This window comes from Rhinatrema bivittatum, chromosome 5, assembly GCF_901001135.1.
Source record: "Rhinatrema bivittatum chromosome 5, aRhiBiv1.1, whole genome shotgun sequence".
Taxonomy (NCBI): domain Eukaryota; kingdom Metazoa; phylum Chordata; class Amphibia; order Gymnophiona; family Rhinatrematidae; genus Rhinatrema; species Rhinatrema bivittatum.
Window position 1 is genome coordinate 86,549,869 of NC_042619.1, and position 22,474 is coordinate 86,572,342.

Sequence of the window (22,474 nt, forward strand, 5' to 3'; positions counted from 1 at the left end):
TAGGTCGCCCTCCTGCCGAAGAGCTGCAGCTACTATGACGGTGCAGTTGCCAACCCAAAATGCAAGGCGCAAAACTGAAAATGATCTCCGTGTATCATGAACCTGAGAAACCTTTGATGGTCCAGTCAAATGGGAATGTGGAGATTTGCTTCGGTCAAATCTAGAGATGCCAAAACCTCCCGTTTGCGCACTGCAGCGATCACAGACCTCAAAGTTTCTGAAATTGAGGTACCTTGAGTGCCACATTCACCTTTAAATCCAGAATCGGACGAAAAGTGCCATCCTTCTTTGGGACCACAAAATAAATGGAATACCTTCCTGTTCCTCGACAGGCACTGAGACGATAGCCCCCAACAAACGCAGACTGACAGTTTCTCAAACTTCACGTCTTTTCTGCTGGTAAGTGCAAGGGGACCTTATGAACAAATCCTTTAATGGACGTGCAAATTCTAAAGCGTAACTATGTTCTATCACACTTAGGACCCACTGATCTGACGTGATCTTGGACCACTCCTCAAGAAAAAATGTTAACCGACCTTCGATTTTCTGAACGGAGGAGCAGGCCAGCCTCACTTCACTAGGAGGGCTTGGAACCGGAGGCTCCCTGACCGGTACCATTTGTGATTGGTCTATGGCCTCAAAAGGACAGATTCCAAGACTGCTGCCTCCTGGCCCCTTGTCTCTGACCTCGTCCCGAAGGACGAGACTGCTGGGGACATCGGTTCAACTGGAAACGAGCCCTTGCCGAAGAGAAACCTCTTCTGACCTTAGGCTTGTCCTCTGGCAGCTTGTGCCCTTTGATCTCTCTGAGAAGCTTCACAAACTCCTCCAAGTCCTCACCAAAAAGCAGCTTCCCCTTAAAAGGAAGCAATCCCAGCTAAGACTTGGTCCAAACATCCGCAGACCAGTTCCTTAACCACAGAAGCCTTCTAGCAGATACCACGGACATAATATATCGAAAGGAAATGCGTATAAGATCATACAAAGCATCCGCACTGTAGGCCACGACAGCTTCCAGTCTCTCGGCCTGCTTTGCGTCCTCTGGTGAAAAAGATTTATCGGATTGCAACTGTTGTACCCAGCACAATGCAGCCCGGAACATAAAACTGCTATATACAGTAGCGTGAATGCCTAACGCCAACACCTCAAAACTCTTCTTGAGGTGTACCTCCAACTTCCTATCCTGCATATCCTTAAGCGCCGCCGATCCCGCCACCGGAATTTTAGTCTTTTTTGTCACTGCAGAAACTGAAGCATCCTTCTTCAGCATCCGCAAAAGATCCAAAGTGTCTTCTGGCAATGGATACAGCTTCTCCATGGCTCTGCCAACCTTTAAACTTGTATCTAGAGTCTCCCACTCCCGAAGTACTAATTCCTTCACTGACTTGTTTAAAAGGAACGCCTTCGCTGGCCCCCTCAAGCCCCGTATGACTGGATCCATGCCCTCATGGTCCGAATCAGCCTGGGGCTCTTTAATACCCAGTTAGTTTAGAACACATGGTATTAAAGGCCACAATTCCTCCTGACAAAAGAGGTGGACCACTTTCAGATCATCTCCTTCCACCAAGTGTCATCAGGTTCCGTGCTGCCCAAATGAGTTCCACCCCAGATGGATCACCTGCCAGAGGATTAGCCTCCAAGCTATTACCTGTATTCCCCGAAGGCAACTGAATTGCCAGCACTCTCCGAATTCTGGTCGTCCCCACCAGATCGAGCCGAACACGGCCTCTTGGTCATAACTGGCTCCTGCAGGTCGACTGGCTTGGGAGGATGACGTCCAGCCACCCTTTTTGCCAAAAAAGCCTTATGCATAAGCAAAACAAAATCCAGGGAAAAACCCCCTGATTCATCTGGATCCTGCTCCATGAGATCTTCCTCCTCCTCCTCCCCAGCAGAGGATCCTGGGATCCCCGGGCTTTGAAGGCCTTCGATCTGCCGACGACAGCAGTGGGGGTAGGCAGAGCAGAGTCTTTGCAGGTCCTATCAGTCACGACAGAAATAGAAGATAAAATGGCCGCCATTCCCACCAAAATCAGGAAGGCACCTTCGAGCTGCTCAGCTCCCTCTGCCCTGCTCGCTGAGGATCGCTGCCTGTCCGAGGCTCTCCTAGCACTCCCTGAACTGCCTTCTTCCCCAGAAATGCAGCAGGAGCAAGTGCCGGTCAGAGAAAGGCACGTGTGTGTCTCCCCACTGCCCACCGCATGGCATGGCTGAGAGATTATTCCGTCTTTTTTTTTTTTTTTAAACAACCACCTCACGAGTTCGCCCGCACCAGCACCACCAAAAACCAATCCTCAAGCACGCCCGATGTCCCCGAATCGGAACGCCGCAAAAACCAGCCGATGAACCCAACCAGCACCACAAAAAGCAAAGAAAAACTGAGACCTTTCTTTCTTTAGTAAAACTTATAGAAAAGACTTCCCTTTTGCAGCTGCAGGTTCTGGTTGTCCAGCTGTAGGAGGGAGGAGAGGGAACTAGCCCCACCAGTTATCTCCGCCCTCAATGGGGCAAGGATCCGGACAGATGCAGGGGTTTCCAACCCCTCCCACTTGGCCGCTCCTCTACCTGAAAGGATGGCCCTACCAGGACCTACCAACTGTCAGGGAGGGCTAAGTATTTTTATTATTTATTTATTTAACAGCTTTTCTATACCGACATTAAAGTACACATCATATCGGTTTACATTTCAACTAGAAGGAGGAAAATTACAATAAACAGGGAGGGGGGAAATTGGACAACTGGCAGAAGACGGTTTGAGGCTCTAAAAGTAGAGAGCATCGCACAAAATTGCAACAAGTAGGCGAGAAGGATAGCGATAACGGAACTAATTTTACAAGAGTACAAGAATTTAAAAGAATTTAAGTAGTAATCCTAACCCTAAAACGACTTCTAAAATCTTTTTAAAATCTTTTTTTTTTATTCTCCTCAGACTGCAGGATTTGCACCATCTTCCATCTGCTGGAGACAGAGAAATACTGATGGACTGCAGGTGGCACACCAGGTTAAGTGACAGTGACAGTAAAACTTTCTCTGTCTCCATCTACTGAAAGGGAGGCAAAACCCAGGAGACTGGACTGATCTGGGTACATACAGGGAAAGAATAATTAACCACACAAGAGGCTACAATGAGAGGAAGCATTTCCAGGGGCATTTTTTAGGTAGGAGAATAAAAATAGAAATATGATTTTTTCAAATCTATCCATGTATTTTTCCAGAAAAATTCTACCCCATCCAAAAAGCAGCAGCAGTTTTCACTTAGAATTGAGGCAAAGACCACAGATAAAAAATATGAACGATCTTTGCACCAGTGTAGGCACTTTGAAAACTGCCCACCAGAGAGGTGAAAAGTAAACAGCAAAATTAGTTTGGGTATAAATAGCAGCAGACTAATGAGATGCCTTTCTCTCAGAGCAGAAAAAAAGCAGCAAGTGGGGAAACCCTCAAACACCCTCTAAATGGCTCTGTGCAGCTGCTTGTCAATAGAGAATGTTGATTCTCCTGACAAGGCAGAAACAATACATGTACATACATATATTCTTCACACTTACCTGTAATGTGATAGACGGAATTAAATCCAATACCAAATCTCCCAACTTTCAAAGGATCATCTTTTTTCCTGCTTCTTGCTATTTCCTGAATTCCATGCCAATCTTCAGAGGTAAAAACTGCATTATTATATACATAAAGTGCTGGACCTAGGAAATGAAATACAGTGTTAAAGTTGTTGAAGCACAGGAAATTCCAGAAAAAGCAAAATTGCTTACCTTGTAATAGGTGTTATCCCAGGACAGCAGGATGTAGTCCTCACATACGGGTGACGTCACTGACTGAGCCCTATTGCGGGAAAACTTCTGTCAAAGTTTCTAGAAACGTTTGACTGGCACTGTGAGGCCACTGAGCATGCCCAGCATGCCATGATATTCTCTGCCACAGGGGTCTCACTCCAGTCTCGTATGTAGCAATAATTATGCCTTAGCAAAAATAAAATAATAATAAAAGGTATGAGACCCATCTCCATGAGGTGGCGGGTGGGTTTCGTGAGGACTATATCCTGCTGTCCTGGGATAACACCTATTACAAGGTACGCAATTTTGCTTTATCCCAGGACAAGCAGGATACTAGTCCTCACATATGGGTGATTAGCAAGCTAGAGGCTGAGTCATTTCGTATTGAGGCAACAGTGAAGTATTGTTGTTGAAAGTGAGTCAGCCGAAGATCACAGCAGGTTGGTTGCAGAAGGAGTTGGGTTTAAACTGGAAACAAGTTCTTTAAGACAGATTGTCCAAAGTTTGAATCCTGTCGTCCTTGTTTGCCCAAACAGTAATGAGCTGTAAAGGTGTGAAGTGAACTCCAAGTTGCTGCCTTACATATGTCAAGGATTGGCACTGAACGATAGTGTGCTACTGAGGTTGACATTGCTCTTACTGAATGTGCCTTTACTCGCCCTTGAAGAGGAAGGCCTGCTTTTTCATAGCAAAACTTTATGCAATCTGCTAGCCAATTGGATAGAGTATGTTTACCCACTGCTTTACCCGGTTTGTTTGGATCATAGGAAACAAAAAGTTGATTGGATTTTCTGTGGGGTGCAGTGCGGTTTAAGTAAAACAACAGTGCACGCTTACAGTCCAAGGTTTGTAAAGCCTGTTCTCCTTGGTGAGAATGAGGCCTTGGGAAGAATGTGGGTAAAACTATTGATTGATTCAAGTGGAATTCCATAACTACCTTGGGAAGGAATTTTGGATGTGTACGGAGAACCACTCTGTCCTGTAGGAATTTTGTATAGGGTGAGTGCGTGACAAGTGCTTGTAACTCACTAACCCTTCTAGCTGATGTAATGGCTATGAGGAAGATTGTCTTTCATGTGAGAAATTTAAGATCACAGGCATCTATAGGTTCGAAAGGAGAATGCATGAGTCTTGTTAAAACCAGATTCAGGTCCCAGTCTGTGACTGGCGGCCAAATTGGTGGTTTAAGTTGAGTTAAACCTCTCCTAAACCTGCTGACAAGAGGTTGTGTGGAGACTGGTGCATCCCCCATCTTATTATGGGAAGCAGAGATTGCACTTAAATGTACTCTTACAGATGAAGTCGGGAGACCAGATTCTGAAAGATGGTATAAGTAGTCTAGTAGAAAAGTAGTGGGGCAAGTGAAAGGATCAATATTCTTTTGCCTGCACCACAAAGTGAATCTCTTCCATTTGGAAGAATAATTCTTTTGTGTGGAAGGTTTATGTGAAGCTATAAGCACTTGTGATACATTAGTGGAAAGATTGAGTGGCTGTAAAATCAAGCTTTCAACATCCATGCTGTCAGGGATAGGGATTGAAGGTTGGGATGGCGCAACCGACCCTGATCCTGAGTTATGAGAGTGGGAGCTACTCCCAGGCGAATGGGATCCCTGACTGAGAGGTCTAGAAGTGTGGGAAACCATACTTGTCGAGGCCAATATGGGGCTATGAGTATCATGGACCCCTTGTCCTGTTGTAGTTTCAAGAGAGTTTTGGTTATGAGCGGTATCAGAGGATATGCGTATAGTAGGCCTGAGTTCCAAGGGCAAGCAAAGGCGTCCTTGGCTGGTTGATTCTTCTGTGCGTGTAGAGAACAGAATTTGTCCACTTTGTGATTCAGATGTGACGCAAAGAGGTCTATTGCTGGTTGTCCCCAACACTGAAAGATCCTGGTCACTACTGAGGGATCCAGGGACCACTCGTGTGATTGGAACTGACGACTGAGTCGATCCGCCACTGCATTGTAAATGCCTGCCAGATAAGTGGCCCGGAGGAACATTGAGTGGTTCAGGGCCCAACCCCAAATCTGTGCAGCTTCTTGACAAAGGAGATACGAGCCCGTACCTCCTTGTCTGTTGATGTACCACATAACTACTGTGTTGTCCGTTTGGATCAGAACAGTCTTGTGTGAAAGGCAGTCCTTGAACGCATGCAGCGCATAATGTATAGCTCGAAGTTCCAGGAAATTGATTTGAAAAGTAGCTTCAAGTTTTGTCCAAGTACCATGGGTTTGGAGATTGTCTATGTGAGCTCCCCAACCCAAGGTGGATGCATCTGTATTTAATGTTATCTGTGGGACTGGTTGTTGGTAGGCCCTTGCGCAAATTGTCCTTGTTTGCCAACCAAAGTAGAGATGAATGTAGCTGGTGGGTTACTTGGATTGGAGAGGACAGTGGTTGAATGGCTTGTATCCATTGTGATCTTAAAGTCCATTGAGTTACCCTCATGGCTAACCTTGCCATAGGAGTGACATGAACTGTGGAGGCCATATGGCCTAGTAAAGTTAGAAACTGATGAGCTGTTGCTTGATTCCTTGAGTGAATCGAGTTTGCCAATAAGGACAGTGTTTCTGCTCGATCCTCGGGTAGAAAGGCCTTTGCAAGGACGGTGTTCAATTCTGCTCCTATGAATTGGAGCATTTGAGATGGAGTAAGATGGGACTTTTGTTAATTGATGAGAAAGCCCATGGAGTGGAGTACCGTAATTGTGTGATTGAAAGAAGAGAAAGTTCCTTCTTGAGATTGACTTCTGATGAGCCAGTTATCTAGATATCGGAAGACATGGACACCTTGCTTGTGCAAGTGTGCTGCTATTACTGCCAGACATTTGGTGAATACTCTGGGAGCAGAGGCAAGTCCGAATGGCAGTACTCTGTATTGGAAATGATGACCCACCATGAAGCGCAGGTACTTGCGATGAGGAGGGAATATTGGAATGTGAGCGTAAGCATCTTGAAGATCCAGAGAACAAAGCCAATCTCCTTTTTGAAGAAGTGGAAGCATGGTGCCTAGAGAAACCATTCTGAACTTTTCCTTCTTCAGAAATTTCTGAGGTCTAGAATGGGACGAAGGCCTCCGGTTTTCTTTGGAATGAGGAAATACCGGGAATAGAATCCTCTGCCCTGCTGAGACCGGGGCACCGGCTCTACAGCCCTGGCTTTCAGAAGGGTGGATAATTCTACCTGTAACTGAAACATGTGATTTTCATTGAGACGAATTTGAGTCTGTGGAAAATCTGTGGGAATTGAGAGGAAATTGAGTTGGTATCCTCAAGATATTATGGATAGAACCCATTGGTCTGATGTTATTGGTATCCAATTGTTGTAAAATTTGGATAACCTGCCACCTACTGGGAGTTCTGGTCAAGGATTTGAGGATAGGCTGAGTTCTCTGGGTGAATTTTCAAAAGCCCGCAGCTGGACCGGTTTGTGGAGCAGGTTGGGGCCTAACTGTTCTCTGCTGACGTGGTTGCGGTCTTTGCTGGGTTCTGGAGGGTCTGGGCCTAGACGCAGGAGGGTAATATCTCCTCTGAGGATTGAAAGGCGGTCTTGTGTCTTTTCACGGAGGCCTACGGGCAGTATGCGTAGGGGGGTCCTGTGGGAGGGAGGATAGTTGTCTTAATGTTTCTGTGTGCTCCTTTAACTGAGACACAGCTTCTTGCACTTTGGATCCGAATAAATTGTCTCCTATGCAGGGGAGGTCAACTAATTTATCCTGGACCTCTGGCCTAAGGTCTGAGGCCTTGAGCCAAGCCCACCTTCTGGCACTGATGCCTGACGCAGCCACCCTTGAAGCCGTCTCGAATCCATTGTAGGCAGCCCTGACTTCGTGTTTTCCGGCTTCTAATCCTTTAGTGATGATGGTTTGTGCAGCCTCCTTATATTAATTTGGAAGAGTTGGAATAAATTCTTCAATTTGTTTCCATAAGTTTCTTTGGTATTGTGTGATGTATAGTTGATATGCTGAAATCCTAGAATTCAACATTGCACCTTGAAAGACCTTATGACCCAGGGCATCCAAAAAACTGTGGTCCTTTCCTGGAGGATTTGAAGAGTGGACTCTTGTCCTTTTAGACCTTTTCTGTGCTGATTCAACAACTACTGAATGGTGGGGTAGTTGTGATTTTTTACATCCAGGAATGGATTGCACCAAGTAAGTGGTGTCCATCCTTTTGTTTACTGGAGGAACAGTACAGGGATGTTCCCAAAGGCGATGCTGTAGCTGTAGCTGTAGGAGTACATCATGTATGGGAATTGCCACCACTTGCTTTGGAGGGTCAACGAATTGCAGTACTTCCAAGGTCTGCTGTCTAGAATCCTGCTCTGATTCCAATTTAAAGGGGATAGAGTCAGCCATCTCCTGCACAAATGTGGTAAAAGTAAGATCTTCTGGAGGAGATTGTTTCCTAGGATGGGGTGGTGATGGATCAGACATAAAGGCTTCTGATGAAGTGTCTGAGGCAGTGTCACGCCATGTATCATATTCTGGAGTTTTTTGTTGTGGTACTGCGGGTTTAGGTGGAGGAATAAGACCAGAAGGCCCTGGCAAAGGGTCTTCAGGAGAAGAGTCCTCTTCTCATGGATTAGTTGGCAAAGAGTCCAATAAATCCTGGTATCTCTTTTGTAAGAAAGAATATAGTGCTGCTTCTGAGGATCCTGAAGCCCCAGGAGGAAGTGGCACCGTTGAAGAAGTCTTTGGCATCGAGGGTATCGGTGCCTTCGATGTTTGTTTAGTGGGTATCGTTGATATTCCACTTTTCTTTTGTGACGGTGAAGTAGTAACAATAGGCACCGAGTTTGGAACCGATGACGTCATATGCATCGATGTAAACTCCGAAAAAAGAGCAGGCATCAACATCAGCATCGACGGTGTAGTTGTGAGTGGCACCAATGCCCGCGGCATCGGGGATTCCCCCGGCATCGGGAATACACCCGGCATCGGCGTTGTCGCCGGTACTAAAGTTGTCATCAGTATTGGTTGTACCGGCATCGGTGACGTCCCAGGTAGAGAAGACGTCACCGGCATCGGCGGTATCACTGGCATCAGCACAGTCGCCGGCAGATGTTCTTTTATTGCCTGCAGTACCGCTTCTTTAATGAATGCCGTTAAGTCTTGTGGTACTGGGGGAACGCTCGGTACCAATGTAGGCGGAGAGAGTATTACCCGCGATGATGCCGGTTCCACCGAGGGAGGCCTTGGTGACGGCGAGGTGTCTTTGTGTTTCGGCCGTTTCTCGCTCGGTTCCTCATGGGCGGGAACTGATGGCGATGTGAAGGCATGACAATGCAGATGTTTATGTTTAGGCTTTACCTCGGTCTCCGATCGCACCGATGTCGTCAACGGTGTTGGCGAGGTTTTGTCCCCAGAACCGTCCGGTCGACGTTTATTCAACAGGATTTTCTTGGTAATACCTTTCGGTGAAGGTTTTGATGAAGTAGATGGTGAAGGAATCAGTTGCAGGTGAAAAAGTTGTTCAATTTTTTCCTGCTGAAGTTTTCTTCCTTTTGGTGTCATTTCCTGACATTGCTGACAGGAAGAAATATCGTGGTGTTCACCTAAACAGACAACGCATTCAAGGTGCGGGTCTGTGACCGACATGGTCCGATTACAGGCCGAGCATTTTTTGAAACCAGAGGCCATGGTGTTATCGACAGCCGTCGATGAATGAGAGAAAAAATTATCAGCGTTTTGAATTATAAACGCTGAAAATATCTCACCAGCCGGTGAGATAGAGAATGAGTGAGATCCCGTGAGGGAGAGAAAATGTTCAAATACTGACTTTCCAGTCAGAACTGAGTAAAATCTCAGAGGGCTCCGATGACCGCGATGCTGACAGCAGCGTGGAAAAACGAAGACTAGAGTGAGACCCCTGTAGCAGAGAATATCATGGCATGCTGGGCATGCTCAGTGGCCTCACAGTGCCAGTCAAAAGTTTCTAGAAACTTTGACAGAAGTGTTCCCGCAATAGGGCTCCGTCAGTGACGTCACCCGTATGTGAGGACTAGCATCCTGCTTGTCCTGGGATAATAATATTAACAATACTAGATTCCCCACAAATTAACAAAATACTTTTTTCCACAATGTATTTCCGGTTCCAGTAAGAGTGAATGCCACAGCAAGAGAGAACATATCACAAAGAACTGCTTCCTCAATCATTTTGGAGAAACCCTTTCACATGTAATCAATAATCCTATTTATCAACATGGAACAATTTATAAGAATTATCTGTACAGTGCAACATATATCTAGTAATGCTAAAGAAATCATAAGAAGTAACAGTACTATAACAATTAATTGGCACTGATACTATGAATGCTATAGTTTAGTACACTGCAATATAACTTAGAGGGCAATAGTACACCTGTTCTAAGGAGCTAACAATATAATGTTGAGCATGGCAAGGTTAAAAGATGTGCTCAAGGACCCACAGTGAGTGGTGGATAGAAGAATTTAAATCAGGAGCTTCAGGATCACAGATCTGAGCTCTATGCCCTATACTACACAACACTGTCACTCAGTGCAAATAAACAGAAATGGAAGCTGTGCACTAACCCTGGTACTGGGCCATGTCCTTTGACCAAAGAGATTCTGTTCCATACTGAGTCTCATCATAAAGGAACTTAACTTCAGTGGCACTAGCATCTTCTGCATTCTGGATCAGTTCCTGAAAAAAATACAACATGTGCTTGTATCTGAATTCTGTATAAACTACTACTTGTAATAATATCATATAGTGATATAGTGAATAAAAAATACAATTCTTAATTCCTGCCCTTACTTTCTTGAAATCTTGCAAAAAAGGAAAAAAGAAAATAAATGAAAATATATGCACTAAATTTCCCAAAGAAGCCCAAGACAGACAAAAATTCTTGGCTGTTGAAATATTTTACATAAAGCTTGAACCAACCAACTGAACTATTTATCTGATTTAGAGTTTACAGTAGGGCTGTGCAGGCCAAAGATTTTCATTTCGGTTTGTTTTGATGGAGATTTTTGTATGTTTTCATTTTCTTTTTTTTAATTCAATTTCATTTTGTTTTCTTTTTCTATTTTCATGTTCAGAGGTTTTGCATTTAGTTTTATAGTTGTACGCAAAGTACTTTATGCATACACAAATTTGGAATGAAACAAAAAGGAAAATTGGTTCTTACCTGCTAATTTTTGTTCCTGTAGTACCATGGATCAGTCCAGACAGTGGGCGACAGAGAAAAACTGAAAAGGTATCCTATATCAGGACAGTGCTCACCATGCGTCCCTTCAGTATAATCGATATCAAAGCAGCCAGAATAGCATAGAGACCAGGATAAGATCAAGCAAGTAAACAACTGTAACTATCAAAATGAAACAAGAAATTCAAACATGTATGAAAAATGCTCTTACACAGCTATCTATATATATAAGAGCATAAGAGCAAAAATGGCAGATACCTCCGGTGCCTTACAATTCAGATGAACTTCTAGTGACTTAAAGCTCGAATAGGAAGTAGAGAATCCCAAAAAGAACCTGTGAAAGAAAAACTCCGAGTGGACGTAGCAATGTAGATGTAGTCAGGGCGGGAGTCTGGACTGATCTGTGGTACTACAGGAACGAAAATTAGCAGGTAAGAACCAATTTTCCTTTCCCTGTACATACCCAGATCAGTCTAGACAGTGGGATGTACTAAAGCTTCCCTAAACAGGGTGGGACCGAGACAGTCCTGCTCGAAGTACCTGTCTGCCGAAAGAGCCAAAGACTGGAGTCTGAACATCGAGGCGATAATGACACACAAAGGTATGTAGGATTTCCAAGTAGCTGCTCTGCAGATTTCTTGTAGTGAGGCTGACCGACTCTCTGCCCAAAGGGTAGCCTGAGAACGTAAAGAGTGAACTTTTAAGCTCTCCAGAACCGACCGGCCCCGACAAATATACGCCGACACAATCACCTCTTTTAGCCAGCGAGCGATAGTAACTTTAAAAGCCTTATTCCCCTTACTCGGCCCGCTCCATAAGACAAAGAGATAATCAGAGACTCGAAAATCATTCGTCACCTGCAAATATTGCAGTAGGACCCTCTTCACATCAAGGCGCCGTAGATCCGCGCCAGGAGTGTTCGCAATGTCCTCTGGAGAAAAAGCAGGGAACTCCACAGACTGATTTACATGAAAGGAGGACACAACCTTGTGCGTGGCGCGGTGGCGAGACCGAATGGGAGTGCTCGAAATGAAAATGTTGTCCCAGGATGTTGAGATGAAGAAATCTCTGGTGTTCCTGGCAGACCAGGATGTGAAGGTAGGCCTCCTTCAGGTCGAGTGAGGCAAGGAACTCCCGTGTTCGAACCGTTGCTATGACCGCCCTCAGGGTCTCCATCTGAAAATGGGGAACCCTGAGGTCCTTGTTGACTCTCTTGAGGTCCAGGATCAGTCGAAAGGAGCCGTCCTTTTTGGTGACGACGAAGTAGATGGAATACTGGCCGGATCCCTGTTCCCGGAGGGGGACCGGAACTATGGCACTGAGCGCTTGAAGCCTGTTGAGAGTCCAGCACACCGCTGAGCGCTTCCGAGTTCCACAGGGAGAGATCAAGTAGAGGTCCAGGAGATCCCGAGCAAACTCTAACAAGTAGCCTCTTTCGATTACTTCGAGGACCTACTGATCCGAAGTAATTTTGGCTCATTCCTCAAGAAATAGGGACAGCCTATCACCTAAGTCTGGAACGGAGGAATGGGCCAGCCGTATCTCATTGTGAGGACTTTGCGGCAGTGCCTTGATGGGTACCGTCTCGGAAGGGCCGTCTGCCCCGAAAGGAGTGAGACCATGCTAGAGACCTAGTGGAGGTGTTTTGTTGAAAAGCTCCATGTGGCTTGTTGTACCTGCGCTGCCCCCAGAAATGAGAGCGCGATGGAAAAAAAAGGATCTAGACTGCTTGCGGTGGTCCTCCGGTAGCTTATGAACCTTGTGACACCCAAGGATTTGATAAACTGGTCCAGGTCTTCACCAAAAAGTAACTTACCCTTGAAGGGTAGAGTGCCCAACTGCGATTTAAAAGAGGAGTCTGCAGCCCAATCACCTGGCTGACACCACTGAGATCATAGCTCTGGCTTGCACCCTGAGATCATAGCGAGCATCAGCCCCATACGCAATCATGCCTTCCAGCCTTTCTGCCTGTTCCGCCTCTGCAGACAGGAGTTCCTGGGTCTGAGTAATTGTTGAACCCACCTGAGGCTTGCCCGCTGCATGAGACTGCTACAGACTGTGGAGATCGAACCCCGAGCTCCGCCAGGACTGCAGGAATGAGGGGTTCCAACTCTTCCCTCTGGAACAGACGTACCACCTGAGGGTCATCACCCTCCAAAGAAGCCTGTTTCCCTTGCTCCCCATCCATGCCACCCCCCTCCCCACCGGGGAGGGGGAGGAGAGGCTCCTGCACCTGCAGCCGCACTGCCCGGCACGGCAGATCCTCCTGAAACAACCGCGCCTTTTAACTCTGCGACCCTTAGAGACGCGGGAACATCGGCACGCTTGGCTACCTTGGGGGGGCAGTCCCTGCACAGGTCTGACTAGCAAGGCACCCACTTGCAGAGACCTGGAAGCCAAAAAGGCTTTATGCATAAGGAGGAGAAAATCTAAAGAAAAGGAATCAGAATCAACATCCTGATCTCCTGGAAAAGCAGGGTCCTCTTGTAAAAAAAAACCTGATCTGCATTCTCATCAGGAGTTGCAGGGACTGGATACAATGTTGGAGGAAGCTCCCCCTCCCCCACAGCCCTTGCCTGAGCTGAAGCACATGCTTAAGATGGCTGCCATCCCTGCACTGAGGGAGGATCAGCTCTGAGCTCCTGTGGAGCCTGACGTTTTTGAGCCCCACGAGGATTGGCTGTTGTTGCAGACCCTGAAAAAGAGCTGCCCGCCCCCCCCCCCCCCGAAGGCACCTCGAGCAAATCCCAGTCCTAGATAACCACGCGGCCGATTCCTCACATGCTATACACCAGGATGGCCGCGGCACGGTGGGGGGGAAAAACGGCTCTTAAAACACGAAATCGGCCAAAAACGTGACGATTCAGGTGGGCAGGGGTCCTGAATTGCAGCTGACCAAAAAAGAAAAGCAAGTTTGCTTACCGTAAATGGTGTTTCCTTAGATAGCAGGATGAATTAGCCATACTGTCTGGGAAGCATCGCGACCCGAGGTAGGCGGAGTCTCCTCAGCTATCAGCAGTGCTTTGGCTCTGTGCGGCTGCGCGGTGGAGTTCCCGCGCGGTTCCGTCTCCTCAGTTTCTTTGTAGCCAAGCGAGAGGTAAGATAGGTTAATGTGTTCCGTAAGTGACTGTCTAGGGAGGAGGGAGGGAACGCATGGCTAATTCATCCTGCTATCTACGGAAACACTGTTTACGGTAAGCAAACTTGCTTTTTACCGCCGATAGCAGGGCTGAATTAGCCATGCTGTCTGGGAGTCCCAAGCTCCCAGGTTGTGTCCATGTATAATGTTTTTGAAGGTTGGAACAGCAACCCTTGAAGTAGTAGACAGTCTCATAGCTTTCGTGTAGTTGATAAGACTGCTGTGCCCAGAGCTGCATCAGAGGTCGTTTGTTGTTGAAGGGAATAGTGACCTATGAAGGTATGAATGGAGGACCATGTTGCCGCTTTGAAAATATCCAATAGTGGAACATTGTTTAAGCCGCGTGGTCCTGCCCGCGAGTTCCTGCGGCATCCCCCTGTAGAGAGCTGTCCTCCCCGTCGGGGAGGCAGCTCGCGCAGAGCCCCTCCCGCGAAAGCCGTCCCCCCTGCCGGCCGCATGTCGAACAGGCCGCCGATCGCGGCATCGTGAGTCCAGGGGGAGGGGCGAGGAAAACGTGGCGAAGTCCTCGGCACCTGTCTGGAGAATCACACGGACCGCCCAAAGGAACCCCACCGACCCGGAGGAACCGCCGGGGAATCGGACCTCTCGGCGGCCGGCGGCCCCGGGGAATGATACGTCCCGGGGCGGCAACGATTGGGGGGGGGGAGGGGGGGGAAGAGGTTCGCACCGCTAACGTGCACCCTGGCGGTCAGGCGCAGCCCACAGCAACGTTCTGAAGAGCCCTAAAAAGGAGAGCCTAAAAGATAAAAATCACACACTTACCCCCCAACAGTCTGAGGGAAGGGAGACAGGAGGTAGGAAGACAAGGGAACAGACCTGTCAGCAAGCGACTGTGGCGGAGAACCAAAACAACTGACTCTCCCAGGCTTAATGCTGCCCTCCTGTCCTAACTAATTAAATAATTTTTTTTTTTTTTTACTTGATCCCTCAGTAAGAGAACAGAGAAAGAGCCTAGAAATCCTAAGCTACTGTGCTGGGGACTGGACAGTCCCCTGCTCACATCTGTTGGAGTCAGAAAGATACTGAGAATTGAGGCAAGGGAGGTGAGGTTATATAGGACTTCCCCCACAAGTTTTTGTTCTGACTCCATCTGCTGGACGGGGGACATAATCCACCGTCTGGACTGATCCTGGTACGTACAGGGAATAGGAGCACTCATACATGCGCTAGGCTTATTTTAAATAGTGCATGCGCAGCTGTGCAGACAATTTAAAATTCCAGCATATGTGTGCTCATGCCCACGTATGCACTTGTGGGCACACACATGCTTATTTTAAAAGTTACTCTCCCTGTTTGAGGTCTGGTTTCCTTGCAACTGAGACACAGGGTTTTCCCACATTCTTGTTTGCGATTCTTGCAGGATCTCATGCCCAGGATAGCTTATGGCTCCACCAGTGTGTCCAGAATTTAAAGGAGACCAAAGGCTTTAACCCAGGGATCTTTCTCCTTGCGCATGTTTCCCCAAAGGTCTTCCAGTGGAGATGAATGTTTGGAGGTTCTAGAAGAGGGTTAGAGTGTATATCCCTGTCAATCCCTCATCAGAGCTTGGGGGTGAAAGAACACTAACCCAGGACCCCAACGAGGAGAAAAGTGACTGAGGAGGTGCCCTTGGTTGCTTCAGAAAGGTATAATCCTAGTACACATTCTCTGACTGGCTGTACTCCGCTGCAAGAGAATGCTGATGGCTAGAACCACCGTGCAGGAGTTTGGGGATATTGGTACAAATCAGTGATACTGGGATGCCATGTGGGTGTAAATCTGATATTCTGGAAAGGAGAGGCTGGAAAATACCTACCTTATCCTTAGTCACCAAAGAGGTAAAGAAATCCTTCACCAATTCTGCTGCTTGGCCAAACGGCTGATATGCCCTATGTCCTGGCGAGGATGGCAAAACATCCTCTTTTGATACTAGTATGGAATCCTGCACATCTTCCAGGTTTTGCAAAATCTGAATTGGAGGCCAGGAACATGTGAGGGGCACTAGAGAGCAGATGGGGTCTGGGGTCTCCAGACATAGCCTTTATTCCATTAATTTTGTTAGTGTAAGTGCTCTAATAATTAGCAAGGATATGGGAATCATATCCTCTTCTAAGCCTGATAACACTCTCAATAGGCCAGTGTACAGCTGCATCAGAAGCTCTGAAGCACGTTGCATCAATAATGGAACTGCTTTAATGGCCCAGGTGTTGAGGATTGATATTCTAGGGCTCGATGTGTCGGAGAGCATTGAGGAGGTATGTGTTCATGGCATGATATGCCGTGGGTCGACTGTGCCACTGCACTTGAGACTCTGTTCTTCTTCAGTGCCAGTTGCTCCAATGGCTCTGCGGAATGGCACCTTTTTTTTCTTTGATGCATGCTGTTTCTGTTTATTTGACCCAGAGGATTTGGCTTGTTCCGCCAACAGGGAATATATTTTGGAGGAGCTCCTACTCAACTCCATTCCCTGGGAGGAAGACAAGGCTGAGTTTTAGGAAGATGATCTACTAGGGCTTCTGAGAGACTTACATAGTTCCTCCATTTTCCAGGCCCTTCATCTTGGGTATGCGGAGAACCATCTACTGTGTACAATTCTGGTCACTGCATCTCAAAAAAGATATAATTGTGATGGAGAAGGTACAGAGAAGGGCTGCCAAAATGATAAGGGGAATGGAACAGCTCCCCTATGAGGAAAGACTAAAGAGGTTAGGACTTTTCAGCTTGGAGAAGAGACGGCTGAGGGGGGATATGATAGAGGTGTTTAAAATCATGAGAGGTCTAGAACGGGTAGATGTGAATCGGTTATTTGCTCTTTCGGATAATAGAAAGACTAGGGAGCACTCCATGAAGTTAGCATGGGACACATTTAAAACTAATCGGAGAAAGTTCTTTTTTACTCAACGCACAATTAAACTCTGGAATTTGTTGCCAGAGGATGTGGTTAGTGCAGTTAGTATAGCTGTGTTTAAAAAAGGATTGGATAAGTTCTTGGAGGAGAAGTCCATTACCTGCTATTAAGTTCACTTAGAGAATAGCCACTGCCATTAGCAATGGTTACATGGAATAGACTTAGTTTTTGGGTACTTGCCAGGTTCTTATGGCCTGGATTGGCCACTGTTGGAAACAGGATGCTGGGCTTGATGGACCCTTGGTCTGACCCAGTATGGCATTTTCTTATGGTTGCATTTGACCTGGTCGTAGTCCAGTAATAGACATCAGAAGCATAAGTCATGTCCATCGGTAGTAGAAATTCGCCTACTGCAAATGCAGTCCTTGAAACAACTCACTGTGGCTTTCTACTTAACAGACATTGAGAGAAAAATTAAATTTATTTTTTTTTAAAGGTTAGCACTGAAAAGCGCTGTTTGGGAGCTGCAGAGGCAGCAGGGTAACTATTAAGAAACAAACTGAGGAGAGCTCATGAAGCAATGCCCATGCAAGTATTCTCACACATGCTCAGTTGAGCCAAAGCTGTACTAGAGAAAGAGATAAGTTCAGTTGTGATGTCCAGATGACATCACACACGTATCATGGCTAATTCAGTCCCACTTGTCAACGGAGAAAAAAAACCGAATACTTCAAGAAAAAGAAAAGAGAATCTGAAAGAAAAAACTCAAGCAGAAGTTTAGCGAACGGTTAAAGGAGAGGGAGCAAATACGTGTCCTTTCACATGAAAGGAAGAAAAAAAAAAGGAGGAGGCTTGCCCAGCAGTGGCTGCACAGAAATACCTGCGCATGCATAGAAAACCATCTCCAATTTTCTAATTTCTGTGACCTTTTCTGTCTCTGTGCCATTGAATGACATCACCCCACGTGTGGCTATCCTGCTTGTCCACAGAGAAACATATTTCCCCATATAAAAACTTTTGATTATTGACCCCAAAAAGTAGCATTGGTTTTATTGATGCATTTCATTTAGGTTACATAAGTTATTCCAGCAAAACAAGAAGTTTCACCCAGAACTATTTTGCAGGATGTGTATGTGCTCAGTTTATGGATATAAGTGGATCCAAAAAGAAAACTGCCCCTATCGGAGTCCTCATGTCCCTCTGACAAATCCTAAAAATTTGGTATGAACAGGACACCACACACAAAAGTTATTAGGGAGATACACAAATCCATAGCAATTTTAGCTAATTTTGAACCTGACAATACCTGCTCCCGTCTCTGTTCCCACCAAAACTCTCTCCGACCCCAAAATGTTACCTACATACCTGGACTGGATTGAAATATTATAATACGAGAGGGAATGCAGATAGTCCATTATTTACACCTCACCGTTGAATGTTACATGACACAAGAGAGGTAGTATAAATACATATGCTACTCAAACCCTCATTCACATTACACTACCACATGCATACAGAAAAGACAATTTTTAAAAAAAATGTAATACCTTTAGAATTTGTCCACCTTCTGGATATCTTCTCAAAATGTCTTTAAGAAAATCAACAAGTGGAGGGGTTGTTTGGCCAAACCTTCCTAAAATATTATGAACAAAACTATTAATCATAGCTGCATCTAACACACCAAATTATGCTTTTCCTATTGATAACAATGCTTGTAATCTCTCTAACATTCTAACATTTCAATTTATTCTTTGCAGTGCTAAATTATTTTCTTAATTCCAAGTCCCTGGCTATTCCTTGAACTGCTTTTAGAAGCACGCTCCCATGCAATTATTGAGTTTACCTTGCACCTTTCCCTCAGACTGGATCTAAACGTGCATTACAATGACAGCACCACAGAAATCCATAATATATCGGGCTTGGTAGTGTGTCCGTCAGTGCTCGCACATGTTCCCCAGCCCGCTGACAGATGGCGCAGGCGGCTCCCTGGCCGCCTTGGAGGCTCAAACACACCAGAGGTACGAAGGTCAGCAGCCATCGTGGGACAGGCAGAATATAGCAGAGGAGACCCTGGCATGCCGCGAACAGAGCGCGTCCCGTGGAACATGCTCTGTTCGCAGCGAGGATGAAGGTCCGGTGTGCCGTTTGCGGTGAAAAGGGAAGGCCCCCCCGTGTGCCGCGAGCAGCGCACCTGGGCATTCATCTTCGCGGCGAATGCACTGCGTTCGCGGCATGCCGGGGTCTCCGCTTCTATTTTCTGCTCAAGGCAAAAATGGAAGGCCCCTGTGTGCCGCAAACGGCACGCCGAGCCTTCATCTTCGCTGCGAACAGCGCGGGTCCCGCAGCATGCTGGTGAGAGAGAAAGGAAAATTAGTTTCTTACCTGATAATTTTCGTTCCTGTAGTACCACGGATCAGTCCAGACTGCTGGGTTTTTACCCCCCTCTAGCAGATAGAGACAGATGTTTTAAAAACAAAGCTCCGCCTTATATAGGAGAGTGCCACCTACAGTCTGCCAGTATTTCGTAATGACAAAGCAAGATGGCTCACATAAGACACCATAACTATATACACTAACACCTGAACAAGAAAAAAAGGGAAAACGGTACCAAACGGGTCACCGAACCCCTGTGAGATCGGAACCTATAGAACCACGCAGGTCAAAAAATTCAAAAATCTGCAGAAAAAGGGAATGGAAAGGCGAGCGGACTCTCCTCTCACTTGAGCCACTCTGACAGGGCGGGCCTCTGGACTGATCCGTGGTACTACAGGAATGAAAATTATCACGTAAGAAACTAATTTTCCTTTCCCTGTATGTACCCGGATCAATCCAGACTGCTGGGATGTACCAGAGCCATACCTATCCAGGGTGGGATCCAGAGAGGCCCGCTCGTAGCACACCTTCTCCGAATCCATCCGAATTAGTAGCCTGCACATCCAACCTGTAATGCCGCGTGAAAGCATGCAGAGACTTCCACGTCGCCGCCCGACAGATCTCTTGCAGAGACACGAAATGGGACTCCGCCCAGGACGCTGCTTGCGACAGAGTAGAGTGAGCCCGAAGGCCTACCGGGAGAACACGGCCCTTCATCAAGTAAGTGGAGCTGATAGCTTCTTTCATTCAATGAGCCATAGTAGTTTTGGAAGCCATGTGGCCCCGCAGGGGCCCATTCAAGTACAAAGAGATGGTCCGACATGCGAAAATCATTGGTAACTTCCAAGTAACGTAGAAGAGCTCGACGAACATCCAGTTTCCTCAAATCATGGGACAGAGGATCCGAACGGTCCAGATCCCCAAAAGCTGGAAGCTCCACCGACTGATTGACATGAAAAGAAGATACCACCTTCGGAAGAAAGGAAGAAACTGTACGGATGGAAACACCAGAATCGGAAATCCGCAAGAAAGGTTCCCTGCAAGAAAGAGCTTGGAGTTCTGACACCCGCCGAGCTGAACTGATAGCAACAAGAAAAATTACCTTCAATGTAAGATCCTTCAGAGTCGACCTCCGTAAAGGTTCAAAGGGCGCCTCACACAGAACTGTAAGAACTAAATTCAGACTCCAAGATGGACAAGGCTGGCGAAGCGGTGGACGTAAATGCTTAGCTGTTCGAAGAAAACATGCCACGTCAGGATGGGCCACCAAGGCTGCACCCTGCACCTTGCCACGCAAAGAACCAAGGGCAGCTACCTGTACACATAAGGAGCTACACGATAATCCCATGGACAGCCCTTTTTGCAGGAAACACAAAATATTGGATATAGAAGCTCGGATGGGTGAAACATCATGAGCAAGGCACCAGGTCTCAAATACCTTCCAAACTCTAACGTAAGCGAGATTAGTGGAAGTTTTCTGCGTGAATGGAGAAGAGTAGCCACCACCGCAGGAGTATAACCCTTGTCACTTAGACGGTGCCGCTCAAAAGCCATGCCGCAAGACAGAAGCGATCGGCTTCTTCCAAACAAACGGGCCCTTGGTGAAGCAAATCTGGAATCCCGGGAAACCGAATGGGACCCGCCGACGCGAGATTGAGGAGGTCTGCGAACCAAGGACGTCTCAGCCATTCCGGTGCCACCAAAATCACCGGCGCTGCGTGACGCTCTATCCAACGGAGTACTCTGCCGATTAATGGCCAGGGTGGAAACACATACAGAAGAACATCGATGGGCCAGGGTAGAGCCAGAGCATTGACCCCTTCCACTCCCGGCTCTCGACGGGACCATGGGGCTTTGGCGTTTCGAAATGTCGCCATGAGATTGATGCTGGGCGTTCCCCACGCAAGGCATATGCGGTGAAACGCGTCCTCTGACAATTCCCATTTTTCGGGATCGAGGTGGTGTCGACTGAGGAAATCCACTTGTATGTTGTCCATTCCGGCAATATGAGATGCCGCGATGCAGAGCAGGTGATGTTCTGCCCAGTTGAACAACTGAGCCGCTTCCTCTGCCACAGGATGACTCCGAGTCCCCCCTTGCCGGTTGATGTACGCCACAGTGGTCGCATTGTCTGATAACACCCGGACTGCTCTCCCCTGTAGGAGAGGGACAAAGGCTTGTAACGCTAACCGTACAGCCCGGGTCTCCAACCGATTGATCGACCACAGGGACTCCTCAGGGGACCAGAGGCCCTGCACAGATTCCTTTGGCACACCGCTCCCCAACCAGAGAGGCTGGCATCCGTGGTGACCACTGTCTATTCAGGAATCTCCAGGGGAACTCCCCTGGATAGATTGTCCATCTCCAGCCACCATGTTAGGCTGTTTCTCACCACTTGTGTAAATGGCAATGGAAGAAAAAACTGTTCGGATACTGGATTCCAACGGGACAGTAACACATACTGCAAGGTCCGCATATGAGCAAATGCCCATGGCACCAGCTCTAAAGTCGACGCCATGGACCCAAGAACCTGTAGGTATTCTTGAACCCTGGGAGAAGTCTGGAGCAGCAGACTCCGCACTTGAGCTTGTAATTTGAGGATGCGATCCTTGGTGAGGAAAATGCGGCCTCTCTGAGTATCAAAGAGTGCTCCCAAATACTCCAAGGACTGAGATGGAACGAGTTTGCTCTTGGATAGATTGATCACCCAGCCCAGCGATAGCGCCCAATCAGGATTTCAACTTTTACTGGGGCCGATGCAATAATTTTTGCGGAAAGCGGGCGGTTATGAAGACCGACGCCGGTAAACTTTGCATCAGTTTTCATAACCGGCCATCTGCCAGTAATAAAAATGGATGCCGAGTTTGGAGGAAGTGACGTCATCTTAGCTGATGGCAGCGTAGCTTTCAGGCTCCTCTCTACCCGCGATATAAATAACATATACCACATCCTCAGATCCAACATTTTTTGCTTAAAGTGAGTATAAAAGTGCCGCGAGTCTATAGAGATGGCTGGGGGGAAAAAAAAAACAAAAAAAAAAACGGTGGACTTCCAGCATTTCGCTTACCATAAACTCTCCGAGGCCGAACCACAGGGGGACGGCGGCCACGAGGAGACCGGCCATAATGGCGAACCGAGAGAAGATGATGATGAATTCTG

General features: G+C 47.0%; 1 protein-coding gene across 1 annotated transcript in view; it reads right to left on the minus strand.

Annotated features, from left to right (window-relative positions):
- SACS (sacsin molecular chaperone) overlaps positions 1–22,474 on the minus strand; it is a 164,394-nt gene that overhangs the window by 99,105 nt on the left and 42,815 nt on the right. The window contains 3 exon segments of the mRNA XM_029602543.1: positions 3,549–3,695; positions 10,339–10,450; positions 18,490–18,575. Coding sequence (XP_029458403.1) covers positions 3,549–3,695; positions 10,339–10,450; positions 18,490–18,575 — 345 coding nt within the window.